The sequence below is a fragment of the Microtus oregoni genome, unplaced genomic scaffold (genome assembly GCF_018167655.1).
Source record: "Microtus oregoni isolate MIOR12 unplaced genomic scaffold, Mior012 000018F_ref0000195, whole genome shotgun sequence".
NCBI lineage: Eukaryota > Metazoa > Chordata > Mammalia > Rodentia > Cricetidae > Microtus > Microtus oregoni.
The window spans coordinates 5,343,783-5,362,060 of NW_024543077.1; the positions used below are offsets into that span (position 1 = coordinate 5,343,783).

At 44.3% G+C, this 18,278-nt stretch overlaps 1 protein-coding gene across 1 annotated transcript in view; it reads left to right on the forward strand.

The window, feature by feature from the left end:
- Reln (reelin) overlaps positions 1-18,278 on the forward strand; it is a 445,074-nt gene that overhangs the window by 385,620 nt on the left and 41,176 nt on the right. The window contains exons 46-49 of the mRNA XM_041668128.1: positions 2,393-2,561; positions 14,015-14,155; positions 15,266-15,443; positions 17,625-17,818. Of these exons, the coding sequence (XP_041524062.1) occupies positions 2,393-2,561; positions 14,015-14,155; positions 15,266-15,443; positions 17,625-17,818 (682 nt within the window). The remainder of the gene's footprint in view (positions 1-2,392; positions 2,562-14,014; positions 14,156-15,265; positions 15,444-17,624; positions 17,819-18,278) is intronic.

Below are 18,278 nucleotides of genomic sequence, written 5' to 3' on the forward strand. Positions count from 1 at the left end.
TCAAGACTCTGCCTAGGGGGTGACACTGCCCACAGCTGTCTTGTTCTTCTTCTATCAACCACTTTCAGGCAATCCCCACAAGCCAACCTATTGCAGACAATTGCCCGTTGGGTTGTTTTTACCAGGTGATTCTAGGCTGTGACAGAAAGTTGCTCGTCACGGGAATTGTAATGTTTCATGAGAGACCGGCTCTGTGAAGGTAAACAGAAAGGAATCCTAGGAAATAAGGTGGAGCAGTGATCTCCAACGGGGCCTCAGGGAGGACGGTGATAGGGTACCATGCTGGCATTAAGAGAAGCAGAAAAGACAAAGACAACAATGAGACAGTGAAAACAACAAGATCTACCAGGACTAAGTCGTGGGCTCCACACAGGGAGCTCAACAGAGGAGTCAGCTTTTGGAAGTAGGATGTCTAAATTTCAAACCCAGAGAAAGAGTGTCAAAATATCATCGTTGCTGAAGTTTAGTGGTTAACAAAATGTGTTTGTTTTATGGAAGAAAGTGGTGTGGTTTTCTTGGTTCTGGTGATAGTACTTCTTGGACCCGTAAGAAGAACCCGTCTAGACTGCTCTTCCCAAAGTATTCAGCACCCAGTGTAGTGCCAGAATCAGTAAGCACTGACTGCGTGAGTCACATCAGTTTGGAGACATAAAACTGGTAGGTGTTGTTGCAGCCTGAGTGTGTATGTATGGAATAGGAGGCCAGAGAGATGTCTGGGGAAATGTACAAAGCTCCCCTGGTAAGCAAAAGAGTCAGCGTGAAGACAGGATTCCTGGAATAAGGATCTCAACTAAAAGAATCAGAGCAATCGGTAAGGACACATACAATGAAGGCTGAGCCATTGTCCGTACCGAGAAAGCTTCAAGGAGCAAACGGCCTCATGTCGGCCACACAGAATCTCCTGGGGGCTCTTCAGAGCTGCTGACCCCGGGGCCAGGGGCCAGAAGGTTTGGGGAAGAGACTGGCCATGAAATGCAAGCACCGAGAGTTTCTCAGGGTACCCAAGGAGTTGGAGTGTGCCGCTGAGATTGAAAGGTACCTAAGGAGTTTCAGTGCGCAGCTAAGATTGAAAGTCGTTACCTTAGAGCAAGCAATTCAGCAGCTTATAAAGCATTTGTAGCCAGTAGAGTAGCGAAGATGGGAAAAGCTGACTGTTTCAGAGGAAGAAAAGGGAAGGAGAGAACTATCCTTCCGCAGACCCCAGTCTGACCACTGCGTTTACACAAATTCCATGACTTTCAGATGTCTCTTTGTGCGTCCTTGGCTCCCCAGTGTGCTCCTTTGTGTAGAAGAGTGAAATATAAATATATAAGGAAAGAGATGGTATGGTTTCTAAGAAGTGTCATTTATAACGAGAGCAAAATGGATGTAACTGGCCAGAATGTTTTGTGGGGTGGGTCAAAATGTAAAAGATTGGGGTTAGAGAGATGACTTGGTGCTAAGAGAATTTGCTGCTCTTACAGAGGAGTGAGATTTGGTTCCCAACACCCGCATTGGATGGCTCACAACTGTCTGTACCTTAAAAGAGGATCCTCTCCAGGCCTCTATGGGCAGCCACCCAGACACATAAACACACATAAAGAAACAAACACAAATAAAAATAATTCTGTCTAAAAATTTTGAAGCCTGCTCAGATTTTTTGCATATTTAAAAAGATATCATTTTTTTTCTTTTTCTTTTTTTTTTTTTTTTTTTTTTTTTTTTGGTTTTTCAAGACAGGGTTTCTCTGTGGTTTTGGAGCCTGTCCTGGAACTAGCTCTTGTAGACCAGTTAAATATAGCATTGATATAAAAGACATGAGATTGAGGGGGACTGGGTTTCAGTGAGAAGGATAAGACAGGGCGTTGAGTGGACAGGACCAGAGTCACTGTGTAGAATATGTAATACATTGGCTGCTCATATACGCATAGCAGTATATGAACCAATAACTTGTATTTTTTTCTAAAAGGTTCTCATTATAATGAGTAATTTGGGGAAAGTCGTTTTATTTCACTTGTTTATATCTCCTTAAAAGGAGTTAGTTCAACATTATTAAAATTAGCAGTAATGGCCAGGCCTTGTGGTCCACATCTTTAATCGTAGAGCTCAGATCTCTGTGAGGCCAGCCTGTTCTATGTAGTGAGTCCCAGGACTGTGTGAGAGACCCTGTCTCTAAAAAACAAAAAAAAAATAAACAAACAAAAAAGCGAAAATAAATAGAGAGAAAAACCAAACTGGCAAACATTTCAAAGTTGGAAATATAAACATAAGGAGTAAGTAAAACTATTTCATTACATTTTAAACCATATATGCATGTATGCACACACACACACACACACACACACAGTAAGCCACTGTAGTCCCCGGTTCTGCAGGCGTGTGTTGGCTTTAAGAACACTACTTCCTGTTTCAGCTATTGAACTGGAATACTCGGTGGATCTGGGGCTATCGTGGCACCCGTTACTGAGGGACTGCCTGCCCACCAACGTCGAGTGCAGCCGCTACCACCTGCAGCGGATCCTGGTGTCGGACACTTTCAACAAATGGACCAGAATCACCCTGCCCCTCCCTCCTTACACCAGGTATTGCTACGTCTGCATGGATCACCCGATGTGATCAGCTTTGGTACTAGCCAGACCAAGTTTAAATGAGATGCATGAGAATTTGCTACGTATCTGAATATAAATTAAGGCTAACTCAATAAGAAAAGTGAAAGCCAGTTTTTATGGGGAAGCTGTTCTTTTTTTTTCCTTAAATCCAGGCTTTCCCTGACTTTTAGTGCTAATAATTTTTTTTAAGACTGGTTTATACAAGAAAACACTAGTTGCAACATCACAACTTCTCCAGCTTGACTGAGAGATGCCGAGAAGCAGCCATTTAAAATAAGACCATTGGATGCAAAATAGATTTAAATGGAATCTATTTTTCTGCCACTTAAACCACTGCCAATACAGTGGTCAGTGGTTTTATATATAAATGAATATAGCAAATAAATGTGTCCTAACATTCGCCTCTGCTTTCCAAATCTTATTTTGAATATGACTTTGGAATTTATCACCTGGAGCTCCTGTGGAAAGCAACCGTTAAGGGCTTCATCCACTACACCGACGGCAAATAACTTGGTTTGAGAAAAGTGCCTGGTAACTGCTGGATCATGTGTGCGTTTATACTCCAGTGTTAGGAACGTGGAGGGTCAATTCTCCCCAGGAGAACCACGCTCTATGATTCCTTCGCCACCCACAGCGAGCCCGGAGCATAGGAAAGCATTAAGATCGCGGTTAGCGCTCCGGTTTGCTCCGTGGAAACCTGGCCGGCTGCTGCCGTTAGCAGAGAAGGAGGACAAGCAGCACAGTGTGGAACAAGGGTTATAGTTTGGGCTCATTATTGTCCCGTCACCTCCCTGCACATGAAGAATGAGTAAATCCTCCTGGCAAACGACCCTACCGTGCAAGCATTCATCTAGGACGTAGCTCTTCCTGGGATTATCATAAACAGAGTGGCTTCCGCCTCTCAGCGCCTACGGCTGCTTTACAATTGCTGGCTCAGAGGCGGGGGACAATATTAACTGTGAGGCAGAGCTGCCAGGTTTAAATGAGTTTAAATGAGATACGTGAGGTTTTGTTGCTCGTTAAAGGTATTGCTGTGCATGAATTATTAAGGTGTTCTTAATAAGTTACGGGGGGGGGACCTCCATTAAGGCAGCTGTCTTTTAAGTCTTTATGAATTCTATGAGTTATTGCCCAGCTACTTGGCGGCATTCTGCAAAGAAGTGACATTCTAAGATTTACTTCGGCTACTCATTATACCCTTGAGATGTCTGCCGGAGAAAAGTAATTATTCCTCATATTTTAATCTGTCTTTTAATTGTCTCTTGCACGCACTTGCAAGAATTTTGACCCTTTCAAGTGATACGTGGAAAATCTGATGAGCATCAATTTCCCCTGTTACCATAGTGAAAATACACAGTTTGTTTCCGATATCACCCTCAGGGCTCATTGTCATACGACGGTCTTAAAGGTAACTCCGCCTTACAGCCCACCGCTCTGAGAAATTCAGAGACAAACAGGCATAGGAGAAGCCCAGGCTGGACCCATTTCTTTTCATGGTTTTCCGTATGCCAAGGAAGCTCATGAAAAGTCTCAGAGGACTGTCTCAGACGTATGCTGCCCATCTCTCCTGCTTCCACACTCTGCCCTGCGGCTTTCTAAATGTGCTTTTCCTTGTTTTACGTGGAACTGACTTCACCTGTGTTTATCATGAATGGGCGCCCTTGGTTTGACCCCCAGCACAGACAGGTGGGTAGCTCTGTAGGTAAGCAGGCAGGCAGGCAGACAAGAAGTTAAACTAACTGACTCCCTAAAAGTCTGGGAATGGGCTGAGGCGTCCATGCGGTCTGCCAGACCTGAGTTTCTGGCTCTTTACTGTAAACAAGGGGGTATCGACAGCTTACAGGTGCATGCTAACTAGGGCTTAGCCCTGACTATGACCACCAGACAGCTGAAACTTAGCTACTGTCTTATGATATGGCTTTAAGGGGGACCCGGGTATTGCTGGTAATGGGTGTAAATGGAAGATGGTCGCCCACAAATTGCCATCAAACGTTTCACTCTGCTGAAATAGCCAGGTCTCCGGAAGCAACTGTTTATCCATTCAGACATAATCTTTTTAAGAAATGCTTTTAAGTACTGAATTGTTTACTAGTCTTGACTCCATACTGGGTTGCTCCCTACCTCGAAGAGCTTTCAGTAAAAGACAGAGGCATTCACCAGAGATCATTCAAACTCGGAACTAACTATAGGATCCATTGCGATATGGCGGAGTACCGGAAGGTGGTGCTTGGTCAGGAAGGCAGAGAATAGTTTCTTGAAAAAGGATGAACCTAAGTAAGATCTGAAGGTGAACTGGGGAAGGAGGAAGGTCAAAGAATGTTCCAGGCAAGGAGAATGCCCCATAGTAGCAGGAAGTTGGTGCATCTGAGTTCAGACGAAGAGAAGGGAAGAAAGGGACAGGTGAAATGGTATCAAACCATAAAGAACCAGTGTACTAAATATGGGGCTTTCTTACAGCAATGCATACACATCCTTTAGAGTGTGCAGGAGTAAGGGGCTTGGGGAGATCTGGAGCTAGAGAAGCTTATTTTATACCTGGAGACTCGATTAGGGAAGGTGAGGGTCTCAGAGAGAGAGGGTGGGGCAGATTGAGACTAGGAGGATGGTTAATATGTTCTCAGTGGACATAAAGAGAAATTCAGAGTGCATACTGGGTGAGCTGAAGATGAAGAGGACATTGTAGAGTGAGGGAAGGGGCAGCGTCCAAGGTCCTCCTGCTCCCTGAGAGACAGTGCCTCTTCCCGACAAGGGATACCGAGAGGAGACACAAGCTATATCATATTCTGCTCCAGGCGTTGCAGGGTTAAAACCCAAGAATTTGGCGTCATTTTTTAACCTTTATTCTTTGCCATATGCAGTGGTAAAGTTAGAGCCTCCTGGAAAACCGTCCGTAAAATCAAAGTGAATGAGAACCGTTTGTGTAGCCCTGACAGAAGCGAGTCCAGAGGGGTGGGACGACGCTGCCTGAACCGCTCTCCCGGCAGAGGCTGTAACCTGTTGGAAGAGCTGAAAATGCTTCCTGCTGACTGTAACTTAAGGCTGTGCTGAGGAACAGGCTAGAAATGCCACAGGTGTTGAACATTGGGAGAGTGTATTGAAAGTCAGAGTTAGAGAGGGTTTTGTGGAAAGCTGGGCCCAGGCTTTGAGGAATTCAGTGAGTAGGAAAAGAGCATTCTCAATCAGGAGATCCATGTGAGAAAGACGGCCTCACGGACCTGAGCCTCAGAGAGACTGTTTAAAGCAGGAAAAGCAGGGGAGGCAGAGATTGGTGGAGCCGGGTTTACTTAACAAAGCGTTGAACCAAAGCAAGAGAGCAACACTCCTGAAAATGGGGCCGTGGCGGTAACACAGCGGGCGAAGTCTCCAGCAGGGCAGTCGTGAGGACCCGAGTCTGAGTGAGCCTCTGAACCGAGGAAGAGAAGACAGACAGGGTGCCCCAGACTGGCTTCTCAGCACTGGGGCAAGAGACACAAAGATTTGGATTTCTGGATTCACTGGACGGTCACCCTAGCCTGCTTAGCAAGCTCCAGGCTCAGGAGAGACCCTGTCTCAAAAAACAAGCTTGAGTCAGACTGTGGTGGCACACGCCTTTAATCCCAGCACTGGGGAGGCAGAGACAGGCGGATCTCTGTGAGTTCGAGGCCAGCCTGGTCTACAAGAGCTAGTTCCAGGACAGGCCCCAAAACCACAGAGAAACCCTGCCTCAAAAAACCAAAATAAATAAATAAAGAAAGAATAATTAATTAATTTTAAAGACCAAGTTTGAGGACCCCTAAGGAATGGCTCCCAAAGTTGCTCTCTGGCCTTCACACACACGCACACGCACACACGCATGCACACATGTACCTACTTGAATGTATACATATACTGGTATCATATATTATGTGTATGTTTGAATATATGTTAAAAACTTGAAGAATGAATCATGGGATGTTCTGAGCTTGGAATAGTCTAAGAAAAAATTGCAAGACCGTCCTCAGATACGGCGGCAAGCGTGCTGGGTGGACAGATCTGGGCCGCAGTTAAGAGGCCGGAGTGAAGAGCTAGCACAGAAAGTTTCAGTGAGATGACTGCTAAGACACACGCCTTACTTCCCCTTGCGTACGAGGAGAAGACGCCCACCTTTGAATCTGCAGTCATGATGTTGCTGTAACTGCATCCACTCTCCAGAGAGAACGGATCAGTGGGGATGGCTCACAAAGCAAGGAAGAAGACGCAAGAGTCCGAGTTACACAAGCCGAATGAGACGGGATTGCCACACAGGAGAAGATCAGTGACTTCAGTCACCGAAAGGAAGGAGAAAGTTTCCAAATTCTTCAGGGTTTTTTTTTTTCTTCTCAATTTTTAGTGTCTTCAAAAGAACAGTTTTCGAGCTGCTGGAAATAGCTTGTCTGGCCCAAGAGCCCGTGGATTTAACCACTGTATATTGTACCTCCATCAGCTGCCTACACATTATGGTCCTGGGAAAATGGAATAGAATAAAGCTCTGGGTTATGGAGAAAGACTGAAGGAAAGATGGGATGATGTCACAAAAACGACTTCATCTCCCGATCTGGATCTGCCTTCTTCTCCATCGCTACCCAGACTTAAAAACAGCAGGGGCTTCAAGTGGTTCTTCAGATGTCAGCTGAGAAAGGCTGAGCCACTGGAAGGGCAGGTGACTCAAATCCACTGAGAAAAGGGGCTGAAGGAGTGGCCACGGTAGGCTCAGGTGTCAGGTTGAAAATGATCCACTCCTACCAGCCCCCGTGACCCGATTAATATCTGTAGGACGTTAAAGAGGAAAAGGAGAATGACAAGAAAGGACAAGTGTGTGCAAGGACGGGGATGATCCCGAAGGGGGCAAAGGCCAAATAAATTCGGAAGGAAAGGCTGGTTTTCGGTGACACCCCCACATACAACTTTGAGTAAAGAACACACATCCAGCCGCTAAGTTAAACACGTATTGTGTTCTTCAGATATCCAAGAGAGTCTTGAGCTTGTTTTGTTAAAGAGATTCCCTACTGATGGCAATGGGTTTTTGATCCTACTGCACGTACTGGCTTTGGGGGAGCCTAGGCAGTTTGGATGCTCACCTTACAGGACCTGGATGGAGGTGGGTGGTCCTTGGACTTCCCACAGGGCAGGGAACCCTGATTGCTCTTTGGGCTGACGAGGGAGGGGGACTTAGTTGGGGGAGGGGGAAGGAAATGGGAGGCGGTGGCGGGGAAGAGACAGAAATCTTTAATAAATAAATAAATAAGCAAATAAATAAATAAATAGATAAATAGATTCCCTACGGCTGCCTGGATACTCCCTGTTTCTTCTGTTGTTATTCCGGGACAACAGTATGCTTTGAGAGGTTTCTTTTGCAAGCATTCATACAATGGAACCGCATATTCAAATGTTAACACTAACCAGAGAAAGAGCAATACTGTACCCGTCGTGCATGCCATCTTCTCCCACAATATTGCTGCTATGCTTCTACTAACAGTTTGTTGGTATTTGGGGGGCCACAAAACATCAGGATTTGGTATAAGCCATCTCACCACTGAGCCCTCCGTACTGAAAAAGTTGCTATATTGGCATTCGTGTGAGATTGGTAAAAGCTATGTCTGTCTTTTCTACAATAGAGACACGGCTGCCTCTGAGCCATGTGGGGTGCTGTAGGGGTGCCACTCTGTAGTAAGTGGAGCGGTGGGGCTGCGTCCCCGGCACCCGGCCGCCCGCATGGCTAGCTTATGCCCCGAAATTTCTAATATTCTGTGTAGCACCACGAGCTGGCTTACCAGGAAAGATCTTAACCTGCGTCTGTCTGGAGTGGGAGAATCATGGCGACTGACTGACTTGGCTTCTTTCTCCCAGCCTTCTGTTCTGTCTACTCCGCCTACCTAATTTTTTGTCCTATTAAAGGGGCCAAGGCAGTTTCTTTATTAATTAACCAATGAAATTAACAGATTAGAAAGAAGTCACTCCCACATCAGGATGCCTACTTATTCCAAGATTTCATCAGAGAATTTGATATTTGACTGGTCTTATACATATAAGCAAACTGTTAAGATTGTTTTTACAGCTAAATATAAACCATCCTCCATAGACAAGAAATGTTGTAAACTATAGAAAATCTCCTGTATTTGGTGACTAGTGCCATGTACTGAAGCTCTCAGCAGGTTTATTCAGAATATTATAGTTTTTCTTATTGCTGTCTGTGATTTTTTTTAACACAATTGATTTTTAAAAGTTATTTTTTTGAAATATGATATCATTCCTTTTTATTTCTAATTCTGAAATTTAAAGTATCCTAGGCTTTTAAAGGGATTTTATTGGCTTACATTTTTGTTTATTTAAAAGGCAAGCATATAAAGTTAAGAGAATCATGTACCAGCATTCCCAGGTACTCACTAGCTAGTTTGAATGCATTATCAACATTGAGTACCCCTACTTACTCCTACCCCCACGCTATTGTGAAGCAAATTCTAGACATTGTAGCATTTCCACTGCAGATTTCAGCGCACATTATTGGAGGAGAAGAGCATTTTAGACGCTATGATGCAGTTATCACAGCTAGAGAGGGCAATGTCTTTAGAACTTCTTCAATGTTTGTTACTCGGACTTCCTTATCTCACAAAGTTTGCCAATCATAAAGTAATTGGTTGAACTACCTCCTGAGCCTCCTTTAGCCTCCAGCTCTCTCCCTCCTTTTGTAGACATGGCTGACCAGAGCGAGGTCCTTTGCTTTCCACATGTCGCACAGCCAGTGGCTGAACCTACCTGGACACAACAAACGTCACTACTTGTTTCCTCTCAAGGGAAAAGAAAAGCCTGGTGGAGTTGACTCGTGCAAATTCTCCTATCGCTGACTGGTTTTTGTATGCATTGCGATAAAGTTTCAAAAGATTTACTTCATAGAAATTCAAAATATTCCTGGAGGCTGGATAAATGCTATATAATCATACTTATTATAAGTCAAGCGATCTGGGCCTCCTCGCAGTGCTTTGTTAGTAAATTGGTGTGAGAGTGAAGTCCCTGCACCTCACCGTCTCCATCAGAGGAGAGAGAGCTAGCGGGGTTCCTGGTGAGTCTCTTTACCTTCTCCATTAGCAGAGAGAGAGAGAGAGCTAGCGGGGTTCCTGGTGTGTTTCTTTACCTTCTCCATTAGCAGAGAGAGAGAGAGAGCTAGCGGGGTTCCTGGTGTGTCTCTTTACCTTCTCCATTAGCAGAGAGAGAGAGAGCTAGCAGGGTTCCTGGTGTGTCTCTTTACCTTCTCCATTAGCAGAGAGAGAGAGAGAGAGCTAGCAGGGTTCCTGGTGTGTCTCTTTACCTTCTCCATTAGCAGAGAGAGAGAGAGAGAGCTAGCAGGGTTCCTGGTGTGTTTCTTTACCTTCTCCATTAACAGAGAGAGAGAGAGAGCTAGCAGGGTTCCTGGTGAGTCTCTTTACCTTCTCCATTAGCAGAGAGAGAGAGAGAGAGCTAGCGGGGTTCCTGGTGTGTTTCTTTACCTTCTCCATTAGCAGAGAGAGAGAGAGAGAGAGCTAGCGGGGTTCCTGGTGTGTTTCTTTACCTTCTCCATTAGCAGAGAGAGAGAGAGAGCTAGCGGGGTTCCTGGTGAGTCTCTTTACCTTCTCCATTAGCAGAGAGAGAGAGAGCTAGCGGGGTTCCTGGTGTGTTTCTTTACCTTCTCCATTAGCAGAGAGAGAGAGAGCTAGCGGGGTTCCTGGTGAGTCTCTTTACCTTCTCCATTAGCAGAGAGAGAGAGAGAGAGAGAGAGAGAGAGAGAGAGAGAGAGAACTAGTGGGGTTCCTGGTGCGTCTAGGGATAACATCACTGAGGGAGCAGAGACCGGAAATGACAGCCATGGCTTTTCTCAAAGGTGTTCTGCTCATCAGGGTGATGATGGAAGTCTCTCTGGGTGAATGGAGTATGAAATGTTCACTGAAATTTGTTAAAAGGTGTGGTCACATCATGGAGGAGGCCCACGGAATGACCGCATCAAGAAACAGTGTTGTCTGCAGTAACATATTAGCTGTTCAGCAGTGGGTAGTTACCAATGTACATTTTTGAAGCACTTTCCATGTGTTGATGGGGAGGGAATGGCATAAATTCAGAAAATAATCAACAGGAGAGATTTCGAGGTTATGTGAAATAAGAAATTGGCTCTGGGGCCGTTTTTTCCTCCAACTCCAAGAAGCAGCAGCTGGTAGCGGCCATCATTATAAGGGACCTTCAGGATAAGCAACGACACCTGTCGAGGGTTGTGCCAAAGCACTCGTAGGTCTTGGTAAACATGAACTAATTAATTTTCACAACACCCCTGTGAGTCGGAAAGCAGCGTTTTCTGAGCTTTACAGATGGGAAGGTGTCAGCACGTAGACCTAAGTGATTTGGTCCCTCTCACGGGGAGGCCAGGCAGGCCTGGGAATTCTTGCTCTATCGGAAAGGCTTAGAGGTTGAATCCGACGCCAATTGTTCTCGTTCTGAATTTACTGTACTCCTTTCCTTTAATGAAAGTGCTGCTTCTTCCTGTAAAATAATAATGAATGAGCACACATCACTGCCTGGGAGTATGTGATCACTAGATATCACTAGTCCTAAGAATATAAAACCATCGCACTTCAAATTTGACCTCCTTGTTGTGTCTACACATTTCCTTGTTCGCCATGAACGTAGAACTCACTGGTGCCAGAATACAATAGAGCACCCCGTTCTCTTGAGACCCGTTGGCCAACTCCAGGCTTAGTACAATCTTCACACGGTCCCTACTGATTCCTTTTCTGTGGAACTCCAGAGAGTGGCATAGACCAAAAGAGGTGAGGTTAGAAGTCTGCACAAGGACTGTCACCTCCAGCAATTCATCTGGCTCTTAAGTCCCCTACTCAGTCATTCTGTCCAGACTGTGACTGAACAAACCCGATTGTCAGAAAGCTGCTCCCTGCTAGGCAGCCCATGTGGCCTCTCAGCTCTTCTCCCCCAACAGCCGTCAACGCTACTGTTCCACACAGCTACTGCAGTTCCTCCTTAACCACCCCGAAAGGTGTCTCTTATTTGCTTTTACCAGGAATCTTTATTGCTGCCGATTTAATATTCTTTCAGGAGATGTTTATGAAATCCCATTTGTAAGTGTCAAAGACAACACATTGATAAATGGAGAGGGTAATCTAACAAAAGAAACTGCTTTAAAATATAACGTGGCAGAGGCTTTAGTGAAACATGTATCTGATATTAAGAGCACAGGGAAAGTTTATTACTTATCTGTAATGACTGACGACAGACAGCAACCCTATCTTTAAGAAAACTTGTAGCCAGAAACAAAAGAGAGAATAAATATGTATATGTTGGCTACAGATCTGGATGCATAGCTATGAGCTATGGAAACATAGTGTTTCCCCTTTGTCTCACAATGTTGCTGTATAGAAAGAGCAATGAACTCAGACATCCAAAAGAGCAGAGCCACTGAGCTGCCCAACAGTGGCGATGGTGGACAACAGTACAACATTGCTCCCTGCAAAAACAGGAGCCCCTGAACATCAGCTCCCTGTCCCTGGAACTGCCCACGAGAACAGCCTGATGAAATAATGGTCCAGGAAGGAACTGCATCTCCCTGAAACATACTCACATGCATTCCCGATGGTGCTAAATTGTGCTGAGTGCCAGGGAAAGAACAGGCTGTGGTGGGTCTGAATGAGACGTGCCAGCTTTACAGGGGTCATGAAAAAAATGTCTCTGTGAAGACTAACACTTCCTGCGACACTCTGGAGACACGGAGGGGTACACCACGCAGAGAGAGAACTAACTCGTGGAAACACAGATGCAAGGAGGTGGGAGTGAGTGTGGTGTGCTCAGGAAACTCAAGCAAGTGATGCTGTATGATGAAAGCCAGAAGGGAGGAGAGGAGAGACCTGCACTCAGACCCAACCCCCTAGGTCCATCTATCTCTGCTTGAAATTCCTACCTTGCTCTGTTTTTCCCTGCCATAGGCCCAAAGCAGATTCTTTATTAACCAATGGTAACAAAACACATTCACAACATCCAGAAGGGAATCCCACATCACCTCCCCTTTTTTGTCTAAATGAAAAGGAAGGTTTTAACTTTAACATAGTAAAATTACATATAGCAAAACTGGTATCAAGCAAGAATTACAAGTTACAATATTTATATCTACTTTATCTTTTGTCATAGCTAAGAAAAACTATAATTATAACTATATATTTCTGTTTACATTTCCTGCCTGGCTATGTTCTATCATGCCATAGCCCCCAAACAGCTTCTTTATTAACTAATGGTCATAAAACATGTTCATAGCATACAGAGAGGAATCACACATCAGTTTTGGGCTTAATTTCATTCAGTGCAACAAAAAGTGATCAGAAAGATCTGAGTCGAGATACTTCTGCTGGGCAGAATGGGAGCTGCAGAGCCAGATCTGCAGAAATGAGCATCTCAGGATATAAATTGAACTGAGCTGTTTCCTAGAATGAAAATCTTAGTTCTAGTCTGCTGTTCTTTTAATTATTTACTAAACTTCATATAAGTATTTTCCCTTAGAAAATACAAGACTCTGCCTGTTATTTTATCTTTTTTTCCCTTTCTGAAACATTCTCCAATCAAAATATTAAGTCCTTTAGTGTTAAATACACATGGCTCAATAAACACAAAATATTTCCTCCACAAGTCTTTAATGTTAGCCTGAGTGAGCCCCGGGTATTGTTTGGATTTTACTGCCATCTAGTGCCGTGGAACTCATATTTGTGTAGCTGAACAAGGTGCTCTCCAAACCGTGAAGGAGGAGGTACATTTCTGCTTCTGGAATGGAGAACGTTTAGGTTACTTTTATTTACTTCACTTTTTAACCGACGTAAAATAAGCCTGGCCTTATTTATTACCCCGTCTGTTCTCTATTTACCTGAGTTTCATTGATCTCTCTGGTTTATGTTTATCCCATCCCCTAAGGCTTCCTTCTATCAGGATAATTCCTCAGGGATGCTGAGTGAGGTGGATGCAGGTGTCCACTGCCCTAGAGCACAGGGGAGAGCATGGAACCCAGCCCACATGCTGTTCTGAAGTTAAAGGCAGAAGGGTTAGTTGCTCAAGGGCAGGCATCTTCCTCCCAGTTCCATAACTCATCAGCAGCCCTGGTGTAGGTACAATGGCTGCCACGCAAGCTCAGACCCTTACCAGTCCCTCGAGGTTCCGGCTTTAGGATTAGATTTCGCTTCTGATGTGGTCTTCTTTTACACTACCCAGAGAGATCCCTGGGGCAGAAATGCATGCTGAATCTTTTTGTTTGGCTCAGTTTTGTTAACTAGAGGTTTGCTTAGGCTACTGCAGTAATGAGTGTTCTTTTTAAAATAGGAATGGGAGCGTGTCCTTTTGTGCTACCCGCTTCGGGCTTCCCAGAATATATTTCCCCACTGAGCTCTTCCTCATTGCAAATCTCTTCCTCCTCCAAGGTCTCAGTCCACTCGTTTCCGCTGGCACCAACCGGCTCCTTTCGACAAGCAGCAGACGTGGGCCATAGATAACGTCTACATTGGGGACGGTTGTCTAGACATGTGCAGTGGCCACGGGAGATGCAGCCAGGGGAGCTGTGTGTAAGTTGGAATCTTTCTTGTCTAAATAGCCTTATTCGTATTCCGTCCAGCAGGTCTCCACCACTCCCAAGTGACCTTAGCCTTTGAGCTTTCCTGAAATATAATGTTGAACTAATGGTGGAATAATGGCTTTTACAACTGCATTCTTACGTAGGGATTGGCGCCCGAGCAACAAACAGCTCTGTACGGTCAAAAGAAAGCTGAATTATAATGGACTGTATTCGTTTTTCTTCTGTTTCTGTGGTACATTTTAGCCCTGAGAAAGATGACAGAAAACTTTAGGAGTTCATTATTAAGTCCAGATAGAAGCAAGGACATGCATTGGTAATTCTTACATTGTTTGCATAATAAAGTATAGACATGTCTGGTCAGTCATTAAGCATATTTGAGAGGCAGCCTGCTATATCATGCTTGTAGATGTTAGCATCGTTGGAAGTATCTACTTTTAAAGCATCTGGATGGATGTGTGTGCAAGCACCTGCCACCCACACGCGTGCACGCACGCACGTGCGCTACAACCTTTTTGTTTCGTTTTCTAAGATTGTGCTGTTTGATTGGTTAGTGAAGCTAATAGAGAATCCATACGCTCTTCTCCACTAATCTCCATAAACATGGGAAATCGGCCCTTGTTTAATGACCGGAACCCATATCCAGGATGACTCCGAAGGGCCCTGGACAGCCTCCCGGTCATGTCCTAAACAGAGAGCTGAAAACTCTGTTCAGGGCTGGCTTTGATTATCCAAAGCATCTTCAGCTACTTAGCACACGGCCACTTGGTACTTCAGTGGCTGGAAGCTTCTGCTTAAAAGACCAATTTCATATATTATTATCCCCCAGCAATTTGGTTTGGCAGCTGTAGTTTATAGGCTATTGAGACTGTTTCCCATGAGATAAGATGTTAGTACGTTGTCTAAAGCTGATTCTTCCTTCCACCTGCAAACCCTAGTCACTATTTTAGGAAAGCCTGGAGGGGCTCTAACCGCATTGTTCAGGAAAGCAGGTGATCTTTGGCTCTGAGTCTCTGTGAAGAACAGCCACATTGAATCAACCTGCTCTAGAAAAAAGTTGCTTTGTTTGCTGTTGACTGCGCCTTTCTCTTTGCACACCCAGCTGTGATGAGCAGTGGGGAGGCCTGTACTGTGAGGAGCCTGAGACCTCCCTTCCAACACAGCTCAAAGACAACTTCAATCGCGCTCCCTCCAACCAGAACTGGCTGACTGTGAATGGCGGGAAACTGAGTACCGTGTGTGGAGCCGTGGCTTCAGGACTGGCTCTGCACTTCAGTGGGGTAAGAGTTGAGCTGGCGCTTGCTCCGTTTTCTGCCCTCTAAGCGGAGTCCCTGAGACGTCTTTGCCCTCAATGCCTGCTTGTGATCTGAACTCTCAACAGCACTGAGTGTTTCCAGAATTTCCCTACCAAAAGCCCGCGTTGAGGTTATTAAATATTCAGCTGGCATGAGCACAGGGGATGTTTAAGAGCACATCTTTAAAGGACTGTCATAGATTTCCATGCTGAGAAAGGGGCACCTGTGCAGTGTGTGTTGGGGATGGGGCTCCGTCTGGATGGAGCCATAATTGATAACTCCGTTTGATACTGAAGAGTCAGCAGCCCAGGGAATGAGCTTCTGTGCTCCTTGAATGGATGAGCAACACCTAATTGTTTGTAAATCACCCCAGAGAGAGTAGCTCACTGGTAATTACCGAACATTTGTATTTATAGCGTATTACTTTGTGAGCGTCAGAAGCAATGTTGGAAAGTTTTCCTTTGAAAAAATTTACAGTCATTCTATTTTGCTGCCAAATTTTAACTTTTTAAATGTTTAATTCTTTAGTATCATGATTAGATAGGCAAATTAACTTTTAAAAAATAACCAATTCACATTCTTTTTTTAAACTGTACTTTATCACTGAGTTCATATTGGTGCCTATGAAGTATTAATTTATATCCAATATTTTACCCAGGAGAAACAAAAGTATATATATATATATATATATATATATATATATATATATATATATATATCATATTGATTTTTCATAATTGGCAACATTAAGTATGTATATTTGAGACACTCTTCTACCTCAATAGAATTGAGAATGACCAGGATTTCCACATATGCTCAATTAACAAACACCTACCTATCAGGATTAATATATTGATAATTGATAATTAATATTGATGACTTTAAATCAGCTATGAATATTTAAATGACATTTGGGGCTGGGGAGAGATGGTTCAGTCAGTAAATGCTTGCTTTGTTTAAAGACTTGGATCCCCAACATCCATATAAAAATCAGGCTTGGTAGCCTAGGTAACCCTAGTGTGGGAGGGGTGAGGGTGGGAGGTGAGAACAGCCAGCTCCACAGAGCTCACTGGCCAGCAAGACTAGTCAGTTAGCTAATCCAACCCTAGGTTCAGTGAGAAACCCTGTTCTAAAAATAAGGTGGAGAGTGGCGGAGGGAGATAACCGACATCATCCTCTGACCTCTGACCTCTGACCTCTACATGCACATGAACACGTGTGAACATGCACACGCATGGGCATGTAACCCCGCGCACCATGTTCACATTCACTCACACAAAACAACCACAGAAATGCGCACACATTTAAATAAATATATAATGTTTAAACCATTTGAAAGGGCATTGTAACTTTCTCATTATAATTAAATGATATAATTTTTTTCAGTTGTGGTCATTTTAAAATTTCCCTATTAAAAATATTTACCTAAGGTGGCTGGAGAGATAGCTTAGCAGTTAAGAGCACTGACTGCTCTTCAGAGGGACCTGGGTTCGATTCCCAGCACCCGCATGGTGGTCCCAACGGTCAGTAACGGTTCCAGGGAATCCAACACTTAGGCGGAATTTAACACTTATATTCACAAAGACATTCTCACACACAAGTAAATTAAATTTTAAAAAATAGTCACATCAAAATGTTACTTCAGCCGGGCGGTGGTGGCGCACGCCTTTAATCCCAGCACTCGGGAGGCAGAGGCAGGTGGATCTCTGTGAGTTCGAGACCAGCCTGGTCTACAAGAGCTAGTTCCAGGACAGGCTCCAAAACCACAAAGAAACCCTGTCTCGAAAAACCAAAAAAAAAAAAAAAAAAAAAATGTTACTTCATTCGTAACTGGCGCTTCTTAGCAAGTGCTAACTAATAATTGGAAATAAATTAATAAAAACTTTGGATAGTTACTTTAATTCCAATGTTTGCTTTGGAGATATAGATATATTATAATATAAAAATATATTGCAAGAAAACCTCCTTAGAATATATAACACTTGATTAAGTAAGTCTCACTACGGAAATCTGAAAGTTCAGCAGACACGAGCTGGGGTCCATGCTAGAAGCTAGTGTAAGAGAGATAAACACACAGAGTGACCGAACCAGAGAAAAGCTGTAGTCTGCGATCTGCAGCCAAGGTTCCTGATTGCTGCTTTTCCCCGTTCTGTTCCTCTTTCTTAGGGCTGCAGCAGATTGCTGGTCACTGTGGATCTGAATCTCACCAACGCTGAGTTTATCCAGTTCTACTTCATGTACGGATGCCTCATCACACCGAGCAACCGTAACCAAGGGGTCCTCCTGGAGTACTCTGTCAACGGGGGCATCACCTGGAACTTGCTGATGGAGATTTTCTATGATCAGTACAGCAAACCTGGGTTTGTATCTGAACTGCAGTAACTAGGCTGTCAAGCTTGGGAAGGTTCCCAGTAACCAGTTGTCAGGGACTGAGGGGACCTCCAACTTACTTATCAGTAAAGAACACCTCAGAGACAGGCAGAAAGAGCTTCCTGGGGGTATATAATAGCTAATCAGAGTGGGATTTTTGGGGGTTTTTTTTTTTTTTTTGGATTTTTTCGAGACAGGGTTTCTCCGTAGCTTTTTTGGTTCCTGTCCTGGAACTAGCTCTGTAGTCCAGGCTGGCCTCGAACTCACAGAGATCCACCTGCCTCTGCCTCCCGAGTGCTGGGATTAAAGGTGTGCACCACCACCGCCTGGCTCCTAATCAGAGTTTTTATTTTAAGAGCAATTAGCTTTCATATCCCAGCATAAGGTTAATTACTAGATCAGAATGCCAACAGAAAATAAACAGTGGGAAAAAAAAAACCATGGGTGTAT